This window comes from Salmo salar, chromosome ssa01 (assembly GCF_905237065.1).
Source record: "Salmo salar chromosome ssa01, Ssal_v3.1, whole genome shotgun sequence".
In the NCBI taxonomy this organism is placed as follows: domain Eukaryota; kingdom Metazoa; phylum Chordata; class Actinopteri; order Salmoniformes; family Salmonidae; genus Salmo; species Salmo salar.
The window spans coordinates 157554467-157577078 of record NC_059442.1 but is presented as its reverse complement, the minus strand read 5'-3'; the positions used below and the strand labels follow the sequence as shown (position 1 = coordinate 157577078).

Genomic DNA, 22612 nt, shown 5'->3' with positions numbered 1-22612 from the left:
TCTGAGTATAACAGAACTTATATGGCAGGCCAAAACCTGAGAAGATTCCAAACAGGAAGTGCCCTCTGACCATTTCTTGGCCTTCTATACCCTCTTTATTGAAAACAGAGGATCTCTGCTGTAACATGACACTTTCTAAGGCTCCCATAGGCTCTCAGAAGGCGCCAGAACGTTGAATGATGACTTTGCAGTCCATGGCTGAAAAACAGTAGCGCATTTGGATAGTGGTCGATCTGAGAACAATGAGACGGGCGCACACGTGCACGTGAAGAGTCCATTTTAGATTTTCAGTCTTTGAACGAAAACAACGACTCCCGGTCGGAATATTACCGCAATTTTACGAGATAAAATCGCATAAAAATGTATTTTAAACAGCGTTTGACATGCTTCGAAGTACGGTAATGGAATATTTCGATTTTTTTTGTCACGAAATGCGCCGGCGCGTCACCCTTCGGATAGTGTCTTGAACGCACGAACAAAACAGAGGATATTTGGATATAACTATGGATTATTTGGAACCAAACCAACATTTGTTGTTGAAGTAGAAGTCCTGGGAGTGCATTCTGACAAAGAACAGCAAAGGTAATCCAATTCTTCTTATAGTAAATCGGAGTTTGGTGAGTACCAAACTTGGTGGGTGTCAAAATAGCTAGCCTGTGATGGCCGGGCTATCTACTCAGAATATTGCAAAATGTGCTTTCACCGAAAAGCTATTTTAAAATCGGACACCGCGATTGCATAAAGGAGTTCTCTATCTATAATTCTTAAAATAATTGTTATGCTTTTTGTGAACGTTTATTGTGAGTAATTTAGTAAATTCACCGGAAGTGTTCGGTGGGAATGCTAGTTCTGAACGTCACATGCTAATGTAAAAAGCTGGTTTTTGATATAAATATGAACTTGATTGAACAAAACATGCATGTCTTGTATAACATAATGTCCTAGGAGTGTCATCTGATGAAGATCAAATGTTAGTGCTGCATTTAGCTGTGGTTTTGGTTTTTGTGACATTAAATGCTACCTTGAAAAATGGGTGTCTGATTATTTCTGGCTTGGTACTCTCCTGACATAATCTAATGTTTTGCTTTCGTTGTAAAGCCTTTTTGAAATCGGACAGTGTGGTTAGATAAAGGAGTCTTGTCTTTCAAATGGTGTAAAATAGTCATATGTTTGAGAACTTTGAATTATGACATTGTGGTTTTAAATTTGGCGCTCTGATGTGTCACTGGCCGTTGAATAGTGCGGGACGATTTCGTCCCACCTACCCTAGAGAGGTTAAACGTTAGCTTTTTTACATGGCACATATTGCTCTTTTACTTTCTCCTCCAACACTGTTTTAGCATTATTTAAATCAAATTGAACATGTTTCATTACTTATTTGAGATCAAATTGATTTAATTTATGTATTATATTAAGTTAAAACAAGTGTTCATTCAATGTTGTTGTAATTGTCATTAATACAAATATATACACTGCTCAAAAAAAATAAAGGGAACACTTAAACAACACAATATAACTCCAAGTCAATCACACTTCTGTGAAATCAAACTGTCCACTTAGGAAGCAACACTGATTGACAATAAATGTCACATGCTGTTGTGCAAATGGAATAGACAACAGGTGGAAATTATAGGCAATAAGCAAAACACCCCCAATAAAGGAGTGGTTCTGCAGGTAGGGACCACAGACCACTTCTCAGTTACTATGCTTCCTGGCTGATGTTTTGGTCACTTTTGAATGCTGGCGGTGCTTTCACTCTAGTGGTAGCATGAGACGGAGTCTACAACCCACACAAGTGGCTCAGGTAGTGCAGCTTTTCCAGGATCGCACATCAATGCGAGCTGTGGCAAGAAGGTTTGCTGTGTCTGTCAGCGTAGTGTCCAGAGCATGGAGGCGCTACCAGGAGACAGGACAGTACATCAGGAGATGTGGAGGAGGCCGTAGAAGGGCAACAACCCAGCAGCAGGACCGCTACCTCCGCCTTTGTGCAAGGAGGAGCAGGAGGGGCACTGCCAGAGCCCTGCAAAATGACCTCCAGCAGGCCACAAATGTGCATGTGTCTGCTCAAACGGTCAGAAACAGACTCCATGAGGGTGGTATGAGGGCCCGACGTCCACAAGTGGGGGTTGTGCTTACAGCCCAACACCGTGCAGGACATTTGGCATTTGCCAGAGAACACCAAGATTGGCAAATTCGCCACTGGGGCCCTGTGCTCTTCACAGATGAAGCAGGTTCACACTGAGCACATGTGACAGACGTGACAGAGTCTGGAGACGCCGTGGAGAACGTTCTGCTGCCTGCAACATCCACCAGCATGACCGGTTTGGTGGTGGGTCAGTCATGGTGTGGGGTGGCATTTCTTTGGGGGGGCCGCAGAGCCCTCCATGTAGGTATCGAGATGAGATCCTCAGACCCCTTGTGAGACCATATACTGGTGCGGTTGGCCCTGGGTTCCTCTTAATGCAAGACAATGCTAGACCTCATGTGGCTGGAGTGTGTCAGCAGTTCCTGCAAGAGGAAGGCATTGATGCTATGGACTGGCCCGCCCGTTCCCCAGACCTGAATTCAATTGAGCACATCTGGGACATCATGTCTCGCTCCATCCACCAATGCCACAATGCACCACAGACTGTCCAGGAGTTGGCGGATGCTTTAGTCCAAGTCTGGGAGGAGATTCCTCAGGAGACCATCCGCCATCTCATCAGGAGCATGCCCAGGCGTTGTAGGGAGGTCATACACACACACACACACACACACACACACACACACACACACTACTGAGCCTTATTTTGACTTGTTTTAAGGACATTACATCAAAGTTGGATCAGCCTGTAGTGTGGTTTTCCACTTTAATTTTGAGTGCGACTCCAAATCCAGACCTCCATGGGTTGATAAATTGGATTTCTATTGATTATTTTTGTGATTTTGTTGTCAGCACATTCAACTATGTAAAGAAAAAAGTATTTAAGATTATTTCATTCATTCAGATCTAGGATGTGTTATTTTAGTGTTCCCTTTATTTTTTTGAGCAGTGTATATAAAAATATGCCGATTAATCAGTATCTGCTGTTTTGGGTCCTCCAATAAATCGGTATCGAAAAATCATAATCGGTCGACCTCTAGTACATACCCCAACCAGAAGCCATGGATTACAGGCAGCATCCGCACTGAGCTAAAGGCTAGAGCTGCCGCTTTCAAGGAGCGGGACTCTAACCCGGAAGCTTATAAGAAATCCTGCTATGCCCTCCGACGAACCATCAAACAGCCAAAGCATCAATACAGGACTAAGATCGAGTCGTACTACACCGGCTCTGAAGCTCGTCGGATGTCGCAGGGCCAGCAAACCATTACAGACAAAAGGGAAGCACAGCCGAGAGCTGCCCAGTGACACGAGCCTACCGGAGGAGCTAAACTACTTCTATGCTCGCTTTGAGGCAAATAACACTGAAACATGAATGAGAGCACCAGCAGTACCGGAAGACTGTGTGATCACGCTCTCCACAGCCGATGTGAGTAAGACCTTTAAACAGGTCAACATTCACAAGGCCGCAGGACCAGACGGATTACCAGGACTTGTACTGACCAACTAGCAAGTGTCTTCACTGACATTTTTCAACCTCACCCTGTCCCAGTCTGTAATACCAACATGTTTCATGCAGAACACCATAGTCCCTGTGCCCAAGAACTCCAAATGACTACCGACCTGTAGCACTCACGTCTGTAGCCATGAAGTTCTTTGAAAGGCTGGTCATGGCTCACAACACCATCATCCCAGAAACCCTAGACCCACTCCAATTTGCATACTGCCCCAACAAATCCACAGATGATGCAGTCTCTATTGCGCTCCACACTGCCCTTTCCAACCTGGACAAAAGGAACACCAATGTGAGAATGCTGTTCATTGACTACAGCTTAGCGTTCAACACCATAGTGCCCTCAAAGCACATCAATAAGCTAAGGACCCTGGGACTAAACACCTCCCTCTGCAACTGGTTCCTGGACTTCCTGACGGACCGCCTCCAGGTGGTAAGGGTAGGTAACAACGCATCCGTCACGCTGATCCTCAACACGGGGGCCACTCAGGACTGAGCACGCCCCCATTCTCATCAAATGGGGGCATTGAATGGGGGCTGCAGTGGATCAGGTTGAGAGCTTCAAGTTCCTTGGTGTCCACATCACCAACAAACTAACATGGTCCAAGCACACCATGACAGTTGTGAAGCGGGCACAACAAATCCTATCCCCCCTCAGGAGACTGAAAAGATTTTGCATGGATCCTCAGATCCTCAAAAGGTTCTACAGCTGCACCATCGAGAGCATCCTGACTGGTTGCATCACTGCCTGGTATGGCAACTGCTTGGCCTCCGACCGCAAGGCACTACGGGGGTAGTGAGAACGGCCCAGTACGTCACTGGGGCCAAGCATCCTGCCATCCAGGACCTCTATACCAGGCAGTGTCAGAGGAAGGTCCTAAAAATTGTCAAAGACTACAGCCACCCTAGTCAGACTTCTCTCTGCTACCACACGGCAAGCGGAACCGGAGCACCAAGTCTAGGTCCAAGAGGCTTCTAAACAGCTTCTTCCCTCAAGCCATAAGACTCCTGACCATCTAGTTAAATGGCAACCCAGACTATTTGCATTGCCGCCCCCTCCCCTCACCACTGCCACTCTCTGTTGTCATCTATGCATAGTCACTTTAATTAACTCTACATACATGTACATACTACCTCAACTAACCGGCACCCCCATGTATGTATGTGTGCATATAATTATTTTATTACTGCTGCTCTAATTACTTGTTACTTCTCTCATTCTTATCCATATTCTTTGAAACCGCACTGTTGGTTAGGGGCTCATAAGTAAGCATTTCACTAAGGTCTACACCTGCCTTATTCGGCGCATGTGACTAATAAAATTTGATTTGAAATTTTTTGGGGTATTTTTCTGGGTGTGAGCTGCAGGACAGAGGAATAGCAATTCTTACAGTATTGTTTTAAATTCAGTCACCTTCTTCATCCTCCTCATTCAGTATATTGAAGATCTTCCTCATTCAGTTTTGAAGACGTGCACAATTATCCGTTTCTATTTGGTTTATGTCGCCAATTCATTGTCAGTTAGAGACACAGTAGCGCCTTGGGACCCAAAATCATAATCAGTGCTCCAACTCCCCCTTGCGCTGGTCTGGAGCAATGAAGTAGTGATGCAGAGTACCGTACTAAACCACAAGTCCCGCAGCATAACACAAAACTTTTAGTTGAGCAACCACTGTATGGTTCATCCTTACCCGGTGCAGCCCAGGCAACTCCTCCTTCGCCCGATGGTACGCTACCACACACTCCAGGCACTTATCGAGGTCATCGTTGAGTGCCTTCTCCTCGTTGACTGCCTCCTCATCCTCTGTTAACCAAGACCCAGCACAGTACCTCTGGAGCAGTTTTGCAACATCGTCACCCAATGACGTGCACCAACGGCACATGCTCATCTACAAGGGACAAGATGACAAAGTGTTGCTAGACCTCGTCTACTGTACTTGTGATCATTTGACATCCAACATGCAAGAATGTACTCCTTTGAGGACAACGAACTAGTTGGTTCTGCTGACATCCACTTTATCAATAAACAGCATTGGCCGCCTGAATCAAATCTGTAGAAATGTATTTGGTGCTACAAACTGGTAAATGTTTATGACACAGGCATTTGGCTGAGCCGTCACAATAGATAACAAGTGGATAGTACAGCAAGGTCACAAGTTCCCTTTCAAGAAACAAGTACCCCAGGAAGCCTTATCCAACAAAGAATCCCATTGAGTTGGGTGTGAAACCCTGGGTGAGGTGAGAAAACTGGCAGAAGACAGGCCCTTCAAGGTCTGCCCCTGGGCCGAAAGCTTACTTTGTGTCTCAAACGCCATGGTTTGTAGTCACAAATAGTTTGAACATTTGTATTTTAACCTTTATTTAACTAGGCAAGTCAGTTAAGAACAACTTCTTATTTTATTTTACAATGACGGCCTAGGAACAGTGGGTTAACTGCCTTGATCAGGGGCAGAACGACAGATTTTTACCTTGTCAGCTCTGGGATTCGATCTGGCAACCTTTCGGTTACTTGGCCCAATGCATTGGCTACCTGCAGACTTGAAGGTGTCAAGTACCAAAATTCACTTTAACAGCAGTTACGGTCCCCAAAACTACCGTCAAATAATAAAAAGGCCTACTTCCTGTATTTTAGCTAGCTAGAACAAGGCCTAATTACTGTAAATTTAGTTAGCTGGCTAAAGTACAGTAAATAGGGCTTGTTCTAGCTAGCTAAATTACAGTAAGTATGCCTTATATTTTAAGGTAGTTTTTGGGACCGTAACGTAACTGCTGTTAAAGTGAATATGCCAACTTGAAATCTTAGACAACTAATAGAAAAAGCGTTAGAAAAAAATTGCTGTTGACACATGCAAAAGTTGTAACCAAGTTACCGTTACTACGAGCATTTAGTACTAACGTTACTAGCTACTAGGCCATCTACTGTACTAACAACGCCGTTTCCAGTGACATTGGCAATATTATCTAGTTAGCCTAGCAGTGTCAGGCACCATTTCAACAACAAAAGAGCTCCAATATCACTAATATTCCATATGTTGGTGTGCATGACTGTCTAAATGTTGTTGTTTTATATATGTAAATCATTTGCATTCGTCAAATGGCTGGTTAGGTAGTTAGCAACTAGCAGCGGAAATTGTAGCTAGTTAGCTGGCTAACGCACTGTTAGCTTTAGCTAGATGCACAACAAACATGAACATTTTAAATGTAATTAACTTAACTAGCTAGATATGACGGCAACTTTAATAGTTAGCTAGCTACTTGTTTTCCTTATCAGCAAATGTCACGACATTCAATTTGTTGGCGATTTTTGAGACGTTTGTACCCTAGCTTCCAGTTGTGTCGACAAAGTTTTCTGGTGAAAGCAAGGAAGTAAACCTGGTGGCATGAGTCGAACCCTGCCGAGGTCTGGAAAGTCGTTAGCTGGCTACAAAGTCGCGTCTTGTTTAACCAGAACTCACCATGTTGTACAAGTGCTTAATCCAAATGGTGCACTAATTTATTTCATCTTGGTAGACATATAGATTCCCAATAGAACGAACATTCAATGAGATTTCTCGCTAACGTGCTGTTTACACTGCAAACACACGCGGTCATTCCCGAACAAAAACTCCACTGAGCCAAGCTAGTGATGTTCTCACGCCCCTTGTCCCCTGCTGATTGACTTACTACTTCTTCTTTGGGATTTGGTGGGCGGATCGCATACAACTTTTGGTGCATACACCGCCACCTACTGTACTGGTGTGTGAAACCATTCACGGTATCCCTACATTATAATCCCTACATTATATTCTTAGATGCAAAATTTGGAAAAAGGATAAGGACAATTACCCAACCACATATTAGCCCCATCTGGGAAAAAAACACCACCCATTCACTATTTAACCCTACCTAGTCCTACTCCAGACCAACGGTCTGAGAGGATATCACTACCACTCAACACCTACTGCAGCTGTTCTGCAGTAAATTCTCACAATCCTAAGTACTTCTCTGCCGCTACAACCTCTACTTTCTGTGAATTAAGATGTCTGCAGTACACTTAACAACCATGACTATAAATGCTAAAAAGCCCACCTTGCTGAAGCACATATTCATCCCATCACTCTCTATTGATCTCTGCCTACCAGTGGAGGCTGCTGAGGGGAGAACGGCTCATAACAACCGCTGGAACGGAGCCAATGAAATGGCAAACCGTGTGTTTGATGTATTTGATGCCATTCCACAAATTCCGCTCCAGGCATTACCACGAGCCCGTCCTCCCCAATTAAGGTGCCACCAACCTCCTGTGCTGCCTACTCACAGGAATCCTCTCAGAATCCCTCACCCTGTACCCATCTTCCTCTACCACTATCTTCACTGCTTCAGCATACAACACTTTCTGTACTGCTCTAAACCTGGCAACCTCAATCTGCCTTTCTATAACCGGATACCTCCGATCTCCAGCCCCGATAGCACAGATTCCTTCGTTTCATGCCCTCCTGCACACTTCTCACATCTAGGCATCTCCCTCTTACACACTGCTGTAATATGCTCATAACCCTGACACCTAAAACACTGTAATATTCTCAGAACATAACTCTCACGGGATAACTGACACTTCCTACCTTGACCTTATCTAGTAATGATTCTGTATCAAAACTCAGCATGACAGATAATGTCTTCTCAGTTTCCCTACCGGATCTACGTCTCATCAAGCTGTGGGTGTCACAGACACCAGGAATCTTCTATTTCAATTGCTCTTCCTCAACACTTATTAATGCCACCCCTGTTATCATTCCTTTCAATGGCACCCTGCTCCGGAGAGCAAAGCACGTCACAATTGTTGTCCCTAATCTCGTAATCTGGAGCGCCCTCTTCCTCTGGGCGTTGGAAACACAATAAATCATCACAAATCCAATCCAAGTTACCTTCACCAACTCAACAGTCCCCAACCTCTCCTCCACCCAACTTGACACCACATATGGATCAACCAAACAGCAAGGATCCATTATCTCTACAAATCTCACTCCCACTGGGCCAAAATCATCCTGATCTTCCTTGGGACTAGGCCCAAACTCGGCAATCACACTCATCAAGTTCCATCTCTGAACTACTGGAGCACATATCCCTGTTTTTGCACTTGACGCCGACTTTCCTCACCTCACTACTTCCCTCTACACTCAACTTCTTCTCTGCAGTCATCACTGCACCTGCAACTACATTTAAATGTATCCTCACTCTCATCCTGTCCCATTTCCTCCCCAAGCTCTTCAAAAAGTTCTGCGCAATCCTCCATTCCATATTCACTCAAAATATATTCTGTCTCTCCTTTTTTTCTTGTTCATCATCTTCTCCTTCACCAGATATTTCAGAAGGCCTGTGTAATCCCCCACTCCATGTTTAGTCAGAATATGCTCCACTTTCTTCCTTATTTCTTTTTCCGCCATCTTCCCCACAGCGGCCTTCGTCCAACACCCCAACCACCTCTCCACCATCTTCCTTCTGCAAGGGAGGCTCTTTCCACGTTCCTTACTTACTGAGAAGGGGATCTATTTTAGAGAGAAGTGTGCTCACTCTCTCATCTAACATGTGGGCTCAGCATTCTTGAACAAGTTAGAATGTTGAACAATTGTTCATTCAACTTACTTCACCTGTTGTCCGCAGATTTTGTCCCCTTGTCTGAGTTAATCTGATAAAAAAAAATATCTACAGGGAAGCGTTATCAACCTGAACATCAGTACACTGGTTTGTATATCAGTTTGTATTTCCGGTTTTCATTTTCAATACTGATGCAATTCACATGTGACAAACACTTGCACAATATAGCTCCAAACCCTTCCAGCTGATTGCCAGGAAGTGTGTGTTTCGGTTGACTATGTTTGGTTACATTTGGTTATTATTTACATATTGCAAGAGATAGAAAATAAGCGATGCTACAGAACCTACTGGTGCCGTAAAAAGTTGGGCGAACAAGGGTATCCACAGGAAAGTGTTATTTACTCATCTCCACCTCCTACCGCCAAAAGGACCAACAACATGTACAACTGGTAGAGTAGGTTAAAATATAATTATATTCAACATTCTGGCTTGTAAAGACTATTGCTTCAGTCAGACTGTAATTCCATGGTGTAACCATGGTAACAGTCTGTTTTTACGTAAGGCCTGACAGTACTGCGACTCAGGGGGGAAACTAACTCAGCTGAATGAATATCATCAATGATGATATGTAGTAACAATAATAATAAATAATAATAATGTAAAATGTCAGTACTATCTAAACATTTTGAGATGGATCTTACACATAGGATAAGTTTCTTCATTTGTTGCATTGTGTGCCGATTTCCATATATCCTTTTTGCAGAGATCAGCACAGCAGGGCTGCTGGCAAACGTATGGCTAGCTGACATTTGCCCCAGCACTTTTGACACAAAAGCGTTGAAAAGCAGAAAAAATATGATTTATCTACTCATGCACAATTAATCTGTGCTTCAATATGATCAACCGATAACAACCACAGCTGCAGATAGTCTAGAGAAGCCTATTCACTCGGATCCCCTATGGCCAGGGGAAACGAAGCGGTAGCGTTCAAATATTTATAGCCTACACTAGGTATTTAAAGCCTAAAATAGGCAAAAAATTTTGTGAAAAATGTGAATGTGATCAAATTTGGTATATATTCAAACTTCAGGTTGCTAGGCTACCTAGACCTTTTCAATCCAAAACAAGGAAACAGTAAACATGTTGTCCCACACGAATGATGTACATACCGGATGTCTATGGCAAGGCGCATCATTCACCCGAGTTTCGTAAAAGTCAGGCCAGTGGTGTTTGAGATATCACGTGGGTTAGCAAGACTCGTATCCCTGAGCATGTGTGCCAAATTTCAAACAGATCAAGAGATAAACATGAATGTTCTCACATATGTTGAGTCTTGAAAGTGTTAGCAAGATGTGTACCAAATTGTGTTACAATATGAATGTCCTTGACTGACATACAGTGCATTCGGAAACTATTCAGACCCCTTCCCTTTTTTCACATTTTGTTACCATTGCAGCCTTATTCTAAAATTACATGATTTATTTTCCACAATCTGCACACAATACACCATAATGACAAAGCAAAAACACGTTTTTAGAAATTTTGGCAAATGTATTTAAAATGAAAAACAGAAATACCTTATTTACATAACTATTCAGACACTTTACTATGAGACTCGAAATTGAGCTCAGGTGCATCCTGTTTCCATTGATCATCTTTGAGATGTTTCTACAACTTGATTGGAGTCCACCTGTGGTAAATTCAATTGATTGGACATGATTTGGAAAGGCACACACCTGTCTATATCAAGGTCCCACAGTTGGCAGTGCATGTCAGAGCAAAAACCAAGCCATGAGGTAAAAGGAATTGTCCGTAGAGCTCCGAGACAGGATTGTGTCAAGGCACAGATCTGGGGAAGGGTGCCAAAAAATGTCTGCAGCATTGAAGGTCCCCAAGAACACAGTGGCCTCCATCATTCTTACCTGGAAGAAGTTTGGAACCACCAAGACACTTCCTAGAGCTGAGCAATCGGGGGAGAAGGGCCTTGGTCGGTCAGGGAGGTGACCAAGAACCCGATGACCACTCTGACAGAGCTCCAGAGTTCCTCTGTGGAGATGGGAGAACCTTCCAGAAGGACAACCATCTCTGCAGCACTCCACCAATCAGGCCTTTATGGTAGAGTGGCCAGACGGAAGCCACTATTCAATAAAAGGCACATGACAGCCCGCTTGGAGTTTGCCAAAAGGCATCTAAAGGATTCTCAGACCATGGGAATCAAGATTTTCTGGTCTGATGAAACCAAGATTGAACACTTTGGCCTGAATGCCAATCGTAACATCTAGAGGAAATCTGCAACCATCCCTACAGTGAAGCATGGTGGTGGCAGAATCATGCTGTGGGGATGTTTTTCAGCGGCAGGTACTGGGACACTAGTCAGGATCGAGGGAAAGATGAACAGAGCAAAGTACGGAGAGCTTCTTGATGAAAGGTTCACCTTCCAACAGGACAACGACCCCAATTACACAGCCAAGACAACGCAGGAGTGGCATCGGGACAAGTCTCTGAAAGTCCTTGAGTGGCCCAGCCAGAGCCTGGACTTGAACCTGATCGAACATCTCTGGAGAGACCTGAAAATAGCTGTGCAGTGATGCTCCCCATCCCCAAATCAAATCAAATTTTATTGGTCACATACAAGTGATTAATAGATGTTATTGCGGGTGTAGCGAAATGCTTGTGCTTCTAGCTCCGACAGTGCAGTAATATCTATCAAATTACACAACATTTACCCAATACACACAAATCTAAGTAGGAATGAATTAAGACTTTATACATATGGATGAGCAATGTCAGAGTGGACCGGACTAAGATACCGTAGAATAGTATAGAATACAGTATATACAGTCGTGGCCAAAAGTTTTGAGAATGACACAAATATTAATTTTCAAAGTCTGCAGCCTCAGTGTCTTTAGATATTTTTGTCAGATGTTACTATGGAATACTGAAGTATAATTACAAGCATTTCATAAGTGTCAAAGGCTTTTATTGACAATTACATGAAGTTGATGCAAAGAGTCAATAATACTTATTTTTCAAGACCTCTGCAATCTGCCCTGGCATGCTGTCAATTAACTTCTGGGCCACATCCTGACTGATGGCAGCCCATTCTTGCATAATCAATGCTTGGCGTTTGTCAGAATGTGTGGGTTTTTGTTTGTCCACCTGCCTCTGGAGGATTGACCACAAGTTCTCAATGGGATTAAGGTCTGGGGAGTTTCCTGGCCATGGACCCAAAATATCGATGTTTTGTTCCCCGAGCCACTTAGTTACCACTTTTGCCTTATGGCAAGGTGCTCCATAATGCTGGAAAAGGCATTGTTCGACACCAAACTGTTCCTGGATGGTTGGGTGAAGTTGCTCTCGGAGAATGTGTTGGTACCATTCTTTATTCATGGCTGTGTTAGGCAAAATTGTGAGTGAGCCCACTCCCTTGGCTGGGAAGCAACCTCATACATGAATGGTCTCAGGATGCTTTACTGTTGGCATGACACAGGACTGATGGTAGTGCTCACCTTGTCTTTTCCGGACAAGCTTTTTTCCGGATGCCCCAAACAATCGGAAAGGGGATTCATCAGAGAAAATGACTTCACCCCAGTCCTCAGCAGTCCAAATCCTGTACCTTTTGCAGAATATCAGTCTGTCCCTGATGTTTTTCCTGGAGAGAAGTGGCTTCTTTGCTGCCCTTCTTGGCACCAGGCCATCCTCCAAAAGTCTTCGCCTCACTGTGCATGCAGATGCACTCACACCTGCCTGCTGCCATTCCTGACCAAGCTCTGTTCTGGTGGTGCTCCGATCCCGAAGCTGAATCAACTTTAGGAGACGGTCCTGGTGCCTGCTGGACTTTCTTGGGTGCCCTGAAGCCTTCTTCACAACAATTGAACCGCACTCCTTGAAGTTCTTGATGATCCGATAAATGGTTGATTTAGGTGCAATCTTACTGTCAGCAATATCCTTGGCTGTGAAGCCCTTTTTGTGCAAAGCAATGATGACGACACGTGTTTCCTTACAGGTAACACGGTAGACAGAGGAAGAACAATGATTCCAAGCACCACCCTCCTTTTGAAGCTTCCAGTCTGTTATTCGAACTCAATCAGCATGACAGAGTGATCTCCAGCCTTGTCCTCGTCAACACTCACACCTGTGTTAACGAGAGAATCACTGACATTATGTCAGCTGGTCCTTTTGTGGCAGGGCTAAAATGCAGTGGAAATGTTTTTGGGGGATTCAGTTCATTTGCATGGCAAAGAGGGACTTTGCAATTAATTGCAATTCATCTAATCACTCTTCATAACATTCTGGAGTATATGCAAATTGCCATCATACAAACTGAGGCAGCAGATTTTGTGAAAATTAATATTTGTGTCATTCTCAAAATCTTTGGCCATGGCTGTACATTGGAGATGAGTAATGGCAGATATGTAAACATTATTAACGTGACTGGTGTTCCATTCCTTAAAGTGCCCAGTGATTTCTAGTCTATGCATATTGGCAGCAGCCTCTAATGTGCTAGTGATGGCTGTTTAACAGTCGGATGGCCTTGAGATTGAAGCTGTTTTTCACTCTCTCGGGTCCCATCTTTGATGCACCTGTACTGACCTCGCCTTCTGGATGATAGCGGGGTGAACAGGCAGTGGCTCAGGTGGTTGATGTTGTTGATGATCTTTTTGGCCTTCTTGTGACATAGGGTGCTGCAGTTGCCGTACCAGGTGGTGATACAGCCCGAAAGGATGCTTTCAATTGTGCATCTTTAAAAGTTTGTTAGGGTTTTAGGTGACAAGCCAAATTTCTTTAGCCTCCTGAGGTTGAAGAGGTTCTGTTGTGCCTTCTTCACATCACTGTCTGTGGGTTGTCCCTTTCAGTTTGTCAGTGATGTGTATGCCAAGGAACTTGAAGCTTTCCACCTTCTCCACTGTGATCCCGCCGATATAGATAGGGGGTGCACCCTCTGCTGTTTCCTGAAGTCCACAAAAAGACAAGTTCCACCTGTCTTTTCACCATTGCACAACCCCCATATGCCACACCATCGGTGTCCCCACAGTTACAGCACTTTAACCACCAAGGTAAAGTTGGTTTTATATTCACATATTCGGACAGTCAACGGACAGTCAACGGACAGTCAACGGACAGTCAACGGACAGTCAACAGACAGTCAACAGACAGTCGCGAAAAGCCATTTAAAAATGTAAAAATCAAAACTAATTAATTGATTGTAACAGAAACATAAAATTAGTTATGGTTTATTTTATAGAATAATTATAGAATAATAGAATAATTATTCTATAAATGTCTTGCATAATTTTACAACCTTTGTTTTGAATACAAATTTTTGTTTTGATTTGATATAAATACATAAAATCTATAAAATGCCATTTAAAGCGGTATAAATCAATAACTAATTCACCGTTTGTCACAGAAACATCAAACTAGGTATGATTTATTTTATAAATGTCTAGCATAGTTAAAAAAAAATCCAGTTTTGATTTGATAGAGGGCATATAGTCTATCAAATTTGAATTTCTGTCAAATCAAAACTGGAATTTCTACTCAAAGCAAAGTTTACCAAAGGAAAACATAAACTCAGATTGTACCTTTTGTAATGACCACCCAGAAACGGGATTGCATCTTTTTTGGCATTGTATTCATGTAAGGAAACTGTGGCAAGACATTAGTAGATTTATAATTGAACACATTTATGAAGATTTTACACTATTGTGGAGAGATGTACTGCATGGATTCTTTACCTTCAATAAAAATAAGCTGAAACAATTTTATGTAATTAATTTCATTATTCTTTTGGCCAAATTTCATATTCACAAATGTACATTTACAAACAAAACACCACATTTTCTTACCTTACAAAAAGAAATTTAACTATATTTTAAGACAATTAAATACTCTACTAACAAAAAAGCTGTTGAGAATTATAAGTGTATGTATGTCATTTAAGGTCCTTGTGTAATGTGATATTTTACCCCCTAGCCCAATTGTCCTTTGTATATTATTTATATATACGTGTGTTCCCACATGTACTTCCTGTATTTATTTGTTGTTAATAAAAAATAAATTAAAAAAAAGACTAAAAATATAAAAATTAAATTAAAAGGTGTGTCTTTTAAGAGAGAGTTTTTCCGACCGATTGTCGACAGAGCGGACTGGTGTGAATTGTATTGGAAGGTCGGAAAGCCCAGCTGCGTTGTTTAATGCACGTTATTGTGGACATGAGCAGAACTCCGGAAGGGGAAAATAGAGTCTCTAGAGAAAGCAAGTAAAAGATTGGTGTCAGGGATGGAGCGGCAGTATTATGATAATGAGACGTGTACTTGGAAAACGGAGAAGGAATGGAGGGAAAGAGAGAGGGAGAAGAGGGTGAGCTTGAGTCGGATAAAAATTGTGGGAAAAATGTAGATGATTTGTCAAAGAAGAATGGTAGAAAGTGTAAGCAGCGGGAGCTGAAGACAGGAGGAGAAATGGAAGTGAATAAGGGCGAAGTATCGGAGGTGGTAGGTGCGGTAAAGTTATCGGAGACCGAGGTATGTACGGAGGATCAGGATGAAGAAGAGTCTGACAGTAGGAGTGAAGTTTATGGAAAAAGTGGACTCTTGCCTTTTGTCTGATCCATTTGTGGTTTCACGGTGGGTGAAAAAAGAGTTGGGTCATGTGGAATCGGTGAGGGTAACTAGAGGGGGTCTAGTGATAATTGTTTGTGTTTATTTTGGGCAGAGGAAGAATGCGCTCGAAGTAAAACGAATGGGGGCAAGCAAAGTGAATGTTTCGTTCTCAAGAAAAGGGCACCAATGAAAGGAGTGAGAACTGGGGAAGCAGTAGATATAAACGTTGACCAGCTGAGGGCAAATATTCCCGGTGTATGTGATGCTCGTCGTTTGATGCGACGCAGACAGGGTGGCGAGAGTGGGGAAACAGAAGAGTCATTGTCTGTTCTTTTGAGTTTTGAAATTGAGTCTGTGCCTGACAAAGTGAAGTTAGAATATGTGTTATCCTGTACGAGCGTATGTGCCGAATACATTAAGATGTTACAGGTGTCAAGCTTATGGGCATGTGGCAGAAGTGTGCAGGAGGGAGGGTTCAAGGTGTGAGAAATGTGCAGAAGGGCATGAGACAAAGGAATGTTTAGTATTTGGGAAAGTAGTGGAATGTGTTAATTGTAGGGGTGCCCATGGAGCTGGGGATCAGAAATGTCCCATGCAAGAGAGGCAGATTGAGGTTTCTAGGGTTAGAGTAGAGCAGAAGTTGTCATGCTGAGGCAGTGAAGAAAGTATAGGAAGTTGGGTTAAGGGGGAGGAGTGGTGAGAGTAGTAGAGCTATACCAGTACAGAGGGATAGGACAAAAAGTGAAATAAGTTTCAGTACGATTGGATTTTTAGCATTTATATCAATGGTTATTAATTGTACTGCAGGGATGGATTGGAAAATTTAGGTTGTGGTGAGGTATTTGGGTGTGCGAGACTTGACAACAGAAGAGTTACAGGATGTGTTAAGTGGTGATGTTCCATCCTTTTAGGGTGATGGCATGAGGTAGGAATACATACATTTAATTAGTGGAGTAGGGGGGTGTTAATTTAATTGTATATCATTTTGACATTAGTGAGTATACTGTTAGATGGTAGGGTATTTATTTATACATTTTTATTTTTCAAGTAAAGTATAAGGGAGTTGTACTCCAGTCTAGTAGGTGGTGGTAATACAACAAATTGGATGCCAACCGCCGTTAAAAGACACACTTCTTCTTCTATGAGGTTTAAGTGTTTGACCGTCAATCGTCCACATGGCTGGCTGCCACCGGAAACTTCAGGAAGATTGCCCATTATTTGTATTTTTTTCCTATGGCCCCAGAAAAGTGAGGCAGTGGGAGAACCTATTCAAGTAAGAACATATATGATAAAACATGTATTATTAGCTAGCTTGCTACAGAAATGTAATGTGCAGACTAACTCAAATGAGCTGCTAAGGTAACGTTCACTGCCTTTACATCAGTGGAAGTTGCTGAGGGGAGGACGGCTCATAATGATGGCTGGAATGAAGCAAATAGAATATCAAACATCTGGAAACCATGCGTTTGTATTTGATACCATTCCACGGATTCCGCTCCAGCCATTACCACGAGCCCGTTCTCCCCAATTAAGGTGCCACCAACCTCCTGTGCTTACATATTGTATAGCTAGCTAAGTTAATTAAATATCACCAGCTTGCTAACTTCATATTACCTAGTTAGCTATCTTGATGTTTTTATTGTTGTAACTAAATGCATTTGTAGCTAGGTAGGTAGCCTGCTAACGATCATGGAAGACGGTGAAAGGATTCGCTAGCAGTTCTAGATGTCAGAGAAGGGAGAGCAGGCTACTCTGGATAGAGCAGGTACCTTTGTGGGAGGACATTATGCAAATATTCTCCAGTTCTAGTCCCTAGCGAGAAGAAAAACTGAGGACAGAGATGTAGCAACATAATTAGGGCTGTCTAATTTTTGTGAAATGCAGCCTGTTTCTTTGTGATTCTTCTGTCCTCAGAGAGCCATGGGACCTCTTCATCTGCAGGCAGTTTCAATCAATGTCCCAAGAGAATAAGGGTACATCCTTGTATACCATAGATTATATGTCTACCTATGTTGGCAAAGTTTGTAAACAAAAATACAGTTTAAAAGTCACGCAATGTATAAACCTTTTACAACTGGAGCAGGCCAACCATACTGGGAGTACACACTTATGTTTCAGCCCAGAAATAACACACCTAATTCAAGGTATCAAACCTAAATAGTTTAGACTCAAGTGTGCTATTGTTGGGCTGGACCGGAAGTCTTCTCACCCAGTAGATAAGGGATCAGTGGAGCGAGGATGGCCACCTCCGGTATTGAATTATTTTTGTTTACCTGAAATTATGCTTTTGTGGTAAATAGCCTACTTGTTACTAAAACTTTACATTTGAGTTAGCTTACTTGTACACTTTGAAATGATATGAAACAGTGTTGATTCTTTGAAGTGAAGTGTTTAAACATGTTTTAATTGTTAACTTAACCATTATTCAATATTAACTAGTGTTGATGTTGATTAATTACAGATCACAATCCTGCAATAAAAAAGGGAAGGGAATGTTTGTGTTTGTTTCTCAAATGATCATTACCATTTTGTCAGTCATAAGCTCTCCAATTAGATTTATTTGATTGTCACAATTTTTTCAGGAGATCAGCCATGTGGGGGGCGGCAGGTAGCGGTTAGAGCGCTGGGCCAGTAACCGAAAGGTTGCTTGATCGAATCCCCGAGCTGACAAGGTAAAACTCTGTCGTTCTGCCCCTGAACAAGGCAGTTAACCCAAGGCCGTCATTGTAAATAAGAATTTGTTCTTAACTGACTTGCCTAGTTAAATAAAGGTTAAATAATTTTAAAAAGTTGACCCATTATGCAGCTGATAATGGCATGCAATGCCAATGCAGCCATAGGCCTACAGCAGTGGTTCCCAACTCCAGTCCTTGAGTACCCTCAACAGCACACCTGATTCAACTCATTGAGGGCCTGATGATTCGTTGACAAGTTGAATCAGGTCTGTTTGTCCGGGGCTAGAATAACTGTACCCTCGACATTGTGCATCTGAATTAGATAATAGCTTAACCCACACAATGTTTGTATTGTTCAGCTATATGTTATCAATTTAAAAACTATACCAGTAGGCAATGTATGAGGCTGATCATTATACTAGATTTTCTACATGCCTTGTGCTGACACAAGATTGTTTAGTTCATATCCAACCCTTGCAATCGAGGTGGTTTAAGACTACCACAATAACTACATTGTCTACGCTAAATGTGTTTAAATTGTAAAAGAATGACACGTTTCAAGTTAATGTCACATGCACAGTAAAATGCCTTTAATGCGAACTCAAAACCCAACAATGCAATAATCAAATGTATTACTAGAAAAAAAGCACACAAGAAATATGAAATACACAATAAAGTAAACAAACATACTATATACAGAAAATATTTAAAAAGTCAGTTCCAATACCATATTTACATGTGCAGGGATACTGGGGTGATGGGAGGTAGATATGTGTGGGGTAAGGTGACTAGGCAACTGGATATAAGATAAACAGAGTAGCAGCAGCTTGTGGGTGTAGAGTTGGTATAAATGTATGTGCATATTATGTGTGAGTGAGAAAATGGAGTGAGTGTTTGCTTTGGAGTGACAGTGTGTAGGGCCCTGTGAGTGTGCATAGACAGTGCAAAATACTGAAATAGAAGGTCAATAAAGATGCAAGGTAAACTTGGTCCGTGCAAGTTTGTTAGCTATTTTTCAGTCGTATTGCTTGGGGATAAAAGCTGTTCAAGCAGAGAAAATCTATGGCTTGGATGGTTGGGATCTTTGACCTGATATGGAGGTCCAGGATGGCAGGGAGCTTGGCCTCAGTGATGTACTGGGCTGTGCGCACAACCCTCTGTAGCGCCATACGATCGAGGGCGATGCTATTGCTATACCAAGCAGTGATGCAGCCAGTCGATATGCTCTCGAAGGTACAGTTGTAGAACCTTTTCAGGATTTGAGAGCTCATGCCAAACTTTTTCTACTACTCTGTTTATTATCCATACATAGTCACTGTACCTCTACCTACATGTACATATGACCTCAATCCCTCGAATAACCTGTACCCCCTGTATTTAGCCTCGCTACTGTTATTTTATTTTTGCACCTTTTTTTCCCTTCATTACTTTCTTCAGTTTATTTCAGTAAATACTTTAACACTTATTTTTCTTAACTGCATTGTTGGTTAAGGGCTTGTAAGTAAGCATTTCACTGTAAGGTCTATCTATACCTGTTGTATTCGGCGCATGTGATTTATATATCTTTTTGATTTAGTGACGCCGAATTATAATCACCGCAACCAGAAAGGCAGCCTCACCCCGACTCCACTATCCTGTCTGCCCGGTGAATGAAGAATCCATCGAGTTAGATAGCCGTGGGGGGCATATTGTCTGAGAGCCACGTTTCTGAAAAGCAAGGAACATTGCAATAGTTGGGCCATAAGAAATACTTTTTATTCAATGGGGCTAGGCAAAGCAAAGATGACAGAATACTTGTCTTTTCACTTAGACAACAATATAGCTTGAAGTACAGTATGTTTACAATATCAACAAGTCTTTTAAACGTTCCAAATTACATTATATTCATACAGTGTAAGGGGGCACTTTTGTCATGACAAGGTGCTCTACTCAATTGACAACAGAATAATTGTCCAAAGCACAGCATATGACAACCATGTCATATAACTGAGGGATGTCTTCTTTCATGTCTGGAAAAAGATGAAGAAGTAGTAGAAACTGATGCTGCTGCAGCATTACCCATCTTCACAGGGGGAATCCAGTCAACATGGGTGTCTTGATATAGGTCAGCTGGTGAACCTACAGTACATCAACAAATGAGAAGCACACCTGACGTTAGAATATCAAATCTTCAGGTCACCTATACCATCGCGGCTCTTAAGTGTTTGGTTGTGTTTAATTCATTCAGGTGTTTTAGTGTCATAAAGATTAAATATATTGTTGGGCTGGAACAACTATTACCATTGGTTGCTCCAGCCTTTTTGAGGCCTTTGTCCTATGCGGTAATGTCCATACATTTTCCCTCATTTTATGAATAAAGTTATAAAATTATCATTGGATTATCATTTTTTGAACAATAATTTCCTTCAGAATATATGGACGTCATATTGTACAATTTGTGTCTACCCTTTTCATGGTCATGGCAAGAAGGGAACCAGCTTTTGTAAAATGAACGTAATATTTTACATTTCATAGCCGATACTGAGAATTTAAGCAGCAGGTTAGAAGAATTAGGTTAAGGCTGTGAAAAAAGTTAAGGTTAGCTAAAAAACAAAATAAAACTTTTTATGTAAATTTGAGAAAAGCTGGATCCCTTTAAGCAAAGACCCCTTTTCGGCCTAGATTACATGGTTGTTTTCAAGACAAGGTCGTTCTAATTGATCTGCTGTCAGTAGAGTAGGCCTAGACTACCATCGTATTAAAAAAGATTATGTTAATATCTCCAGTGATATAAAGTGTAGTAGAATTGCATTTAATGTTATCAAAGGCCACATTTTTCCCGTGCAAAGGAAAGAAACGTCTCTGATATAGGATATAAACCTATGCCGCTACGCGTTTATTAACAGCCTAAATTATCACTATCAAATCTACTCATCACATTAAGAATAGTAGGTTCACATTTGCCCGCAAATGCGATGATAGAGGCATGTAATGCTTTGTTATAAGGGGCATTTATGGTGAGAAAAAAAAATGGATTCCCAAAACTTGAAACCCACGCGATACATGCTAAAAGCTAGACTACAAGCTATCGAGCTAACTCACTTAGTGTTGTTAACGCCTGGTTAGCATACCAGTGAAACTAAACTCAAAATCGATAAGACTTGACCTTCCAATGATGAAATGATCGTAGCAAACCCTGTATTGAAAGCAGTCTGGGTTGAGGTCTTGACGGGCAAAAAGGTTTCTTCGCTTTTCTGAGTTCTTGAGTCTTATCTCATTGGTATTGCCAATGGTGTTTCATGATTGCGGGGAATCTGTAAACATCTTTTCCGGCCTTGTTTGAGGAGCCATATACTCCACAGAAAATGACCGTGGTGATGAATCCACTAGTTCTAGTCACTTTTATCATTCAGTTTGGGGTAGCCCCTCGGCTGTTTTCAGAATAATTAATGCAGTGGTCTTCCAACATGGCCGCCAGGAGGCGTTCTACGTCAACTGAAAGCTCTCCAGGGTTGCCAGGTCCAACGAAAATTTCTAGCCCGATGACTTTTGAAAACCCACTCAAGGCCTTTTCGCAGCAGGAGTGGAGTTGCAACATTTATCCAATAAACCCTTTTCCCATAACGTTTTCGAGCGAAATAAGAAGGAATATCGACATCATTTTTAACAACGTAGGCTAAGAAGCAAAATTAGGTTTTTCCATCTAAATAATAATTCTTGCGATTTTAAGGATATGTTGCAAGAGAAAAGACAAACTGCCCTTATTAAACACTAAAGATAATTTTCCATCAATGGATGTCAGTCTAACTTGTTTTGACTGCTATGATTAGGCAACAAGGCCCGAGGTGTGGTATATGGCCAATATACACTGCTCAAAAAAATAAAGGGAACACTAAAATAACACATCCTAGATCTGAATGAATGAAATAATCTTCTTAACTACTTTTTTCTTTACATAGTTAAATGTGCTGACAACAAAATCACACAAAAATAATCAATGGAAATCCAATTTATCAACTCATGGAGGTCTGGATTTGGAGTCACACTCAAAATTAAAGTGGAAAACCACACTACAGGCTGATCCAACTTTGATGTAATGTCCTTAAAACAAGTCAAAATGAGGCTCAGTAGTGTGTGTGGCCTCCACGTGCCTGTATTACTTCCCTACAACGCCTGGGCATGCTCCTGA

General features: G+C 42.0%; 1 protein-coding gene and 1 long non-coding RNA gene across 2 annotated transcripts in view; both read right to left on the bottom strand.

The window, feature by feature from the left end:
• Nucleotides 1-7235, bottom strand: part of setx (senataxin) — a 68823-nt gene extending 61588 nt beyond the window's left edge. Inside the window, 2 exon segments of the mRNA XM_045693042.1 lie at nt 5285-5482; nt 7049-7235. Coding sequence (XP_045548998.1) covers nt 5285-5482; nt 7049-7051 — 201 coding nt within the window. The 5' untranslated portion in view covers nt 7052-7235.
• Nucleotides 7236-20177: 12942 nt separating this feature from the next.
• On the bottom strand, nt 20178-21934 carry LOC106569816 (uncharacterized). Its single transcript, XR_001320561.2, has 2 exons — nt 21590-21934; nt 20178-20562 (listed from the first exon to the last, which is right to left on the bottom strand). It is a non-coding gene; the product is annotated as an uncharacterized lncRNA (long non-coding RNA).
• Nucleotides 21935-22612: the final 678 nt, after the last annotated feature.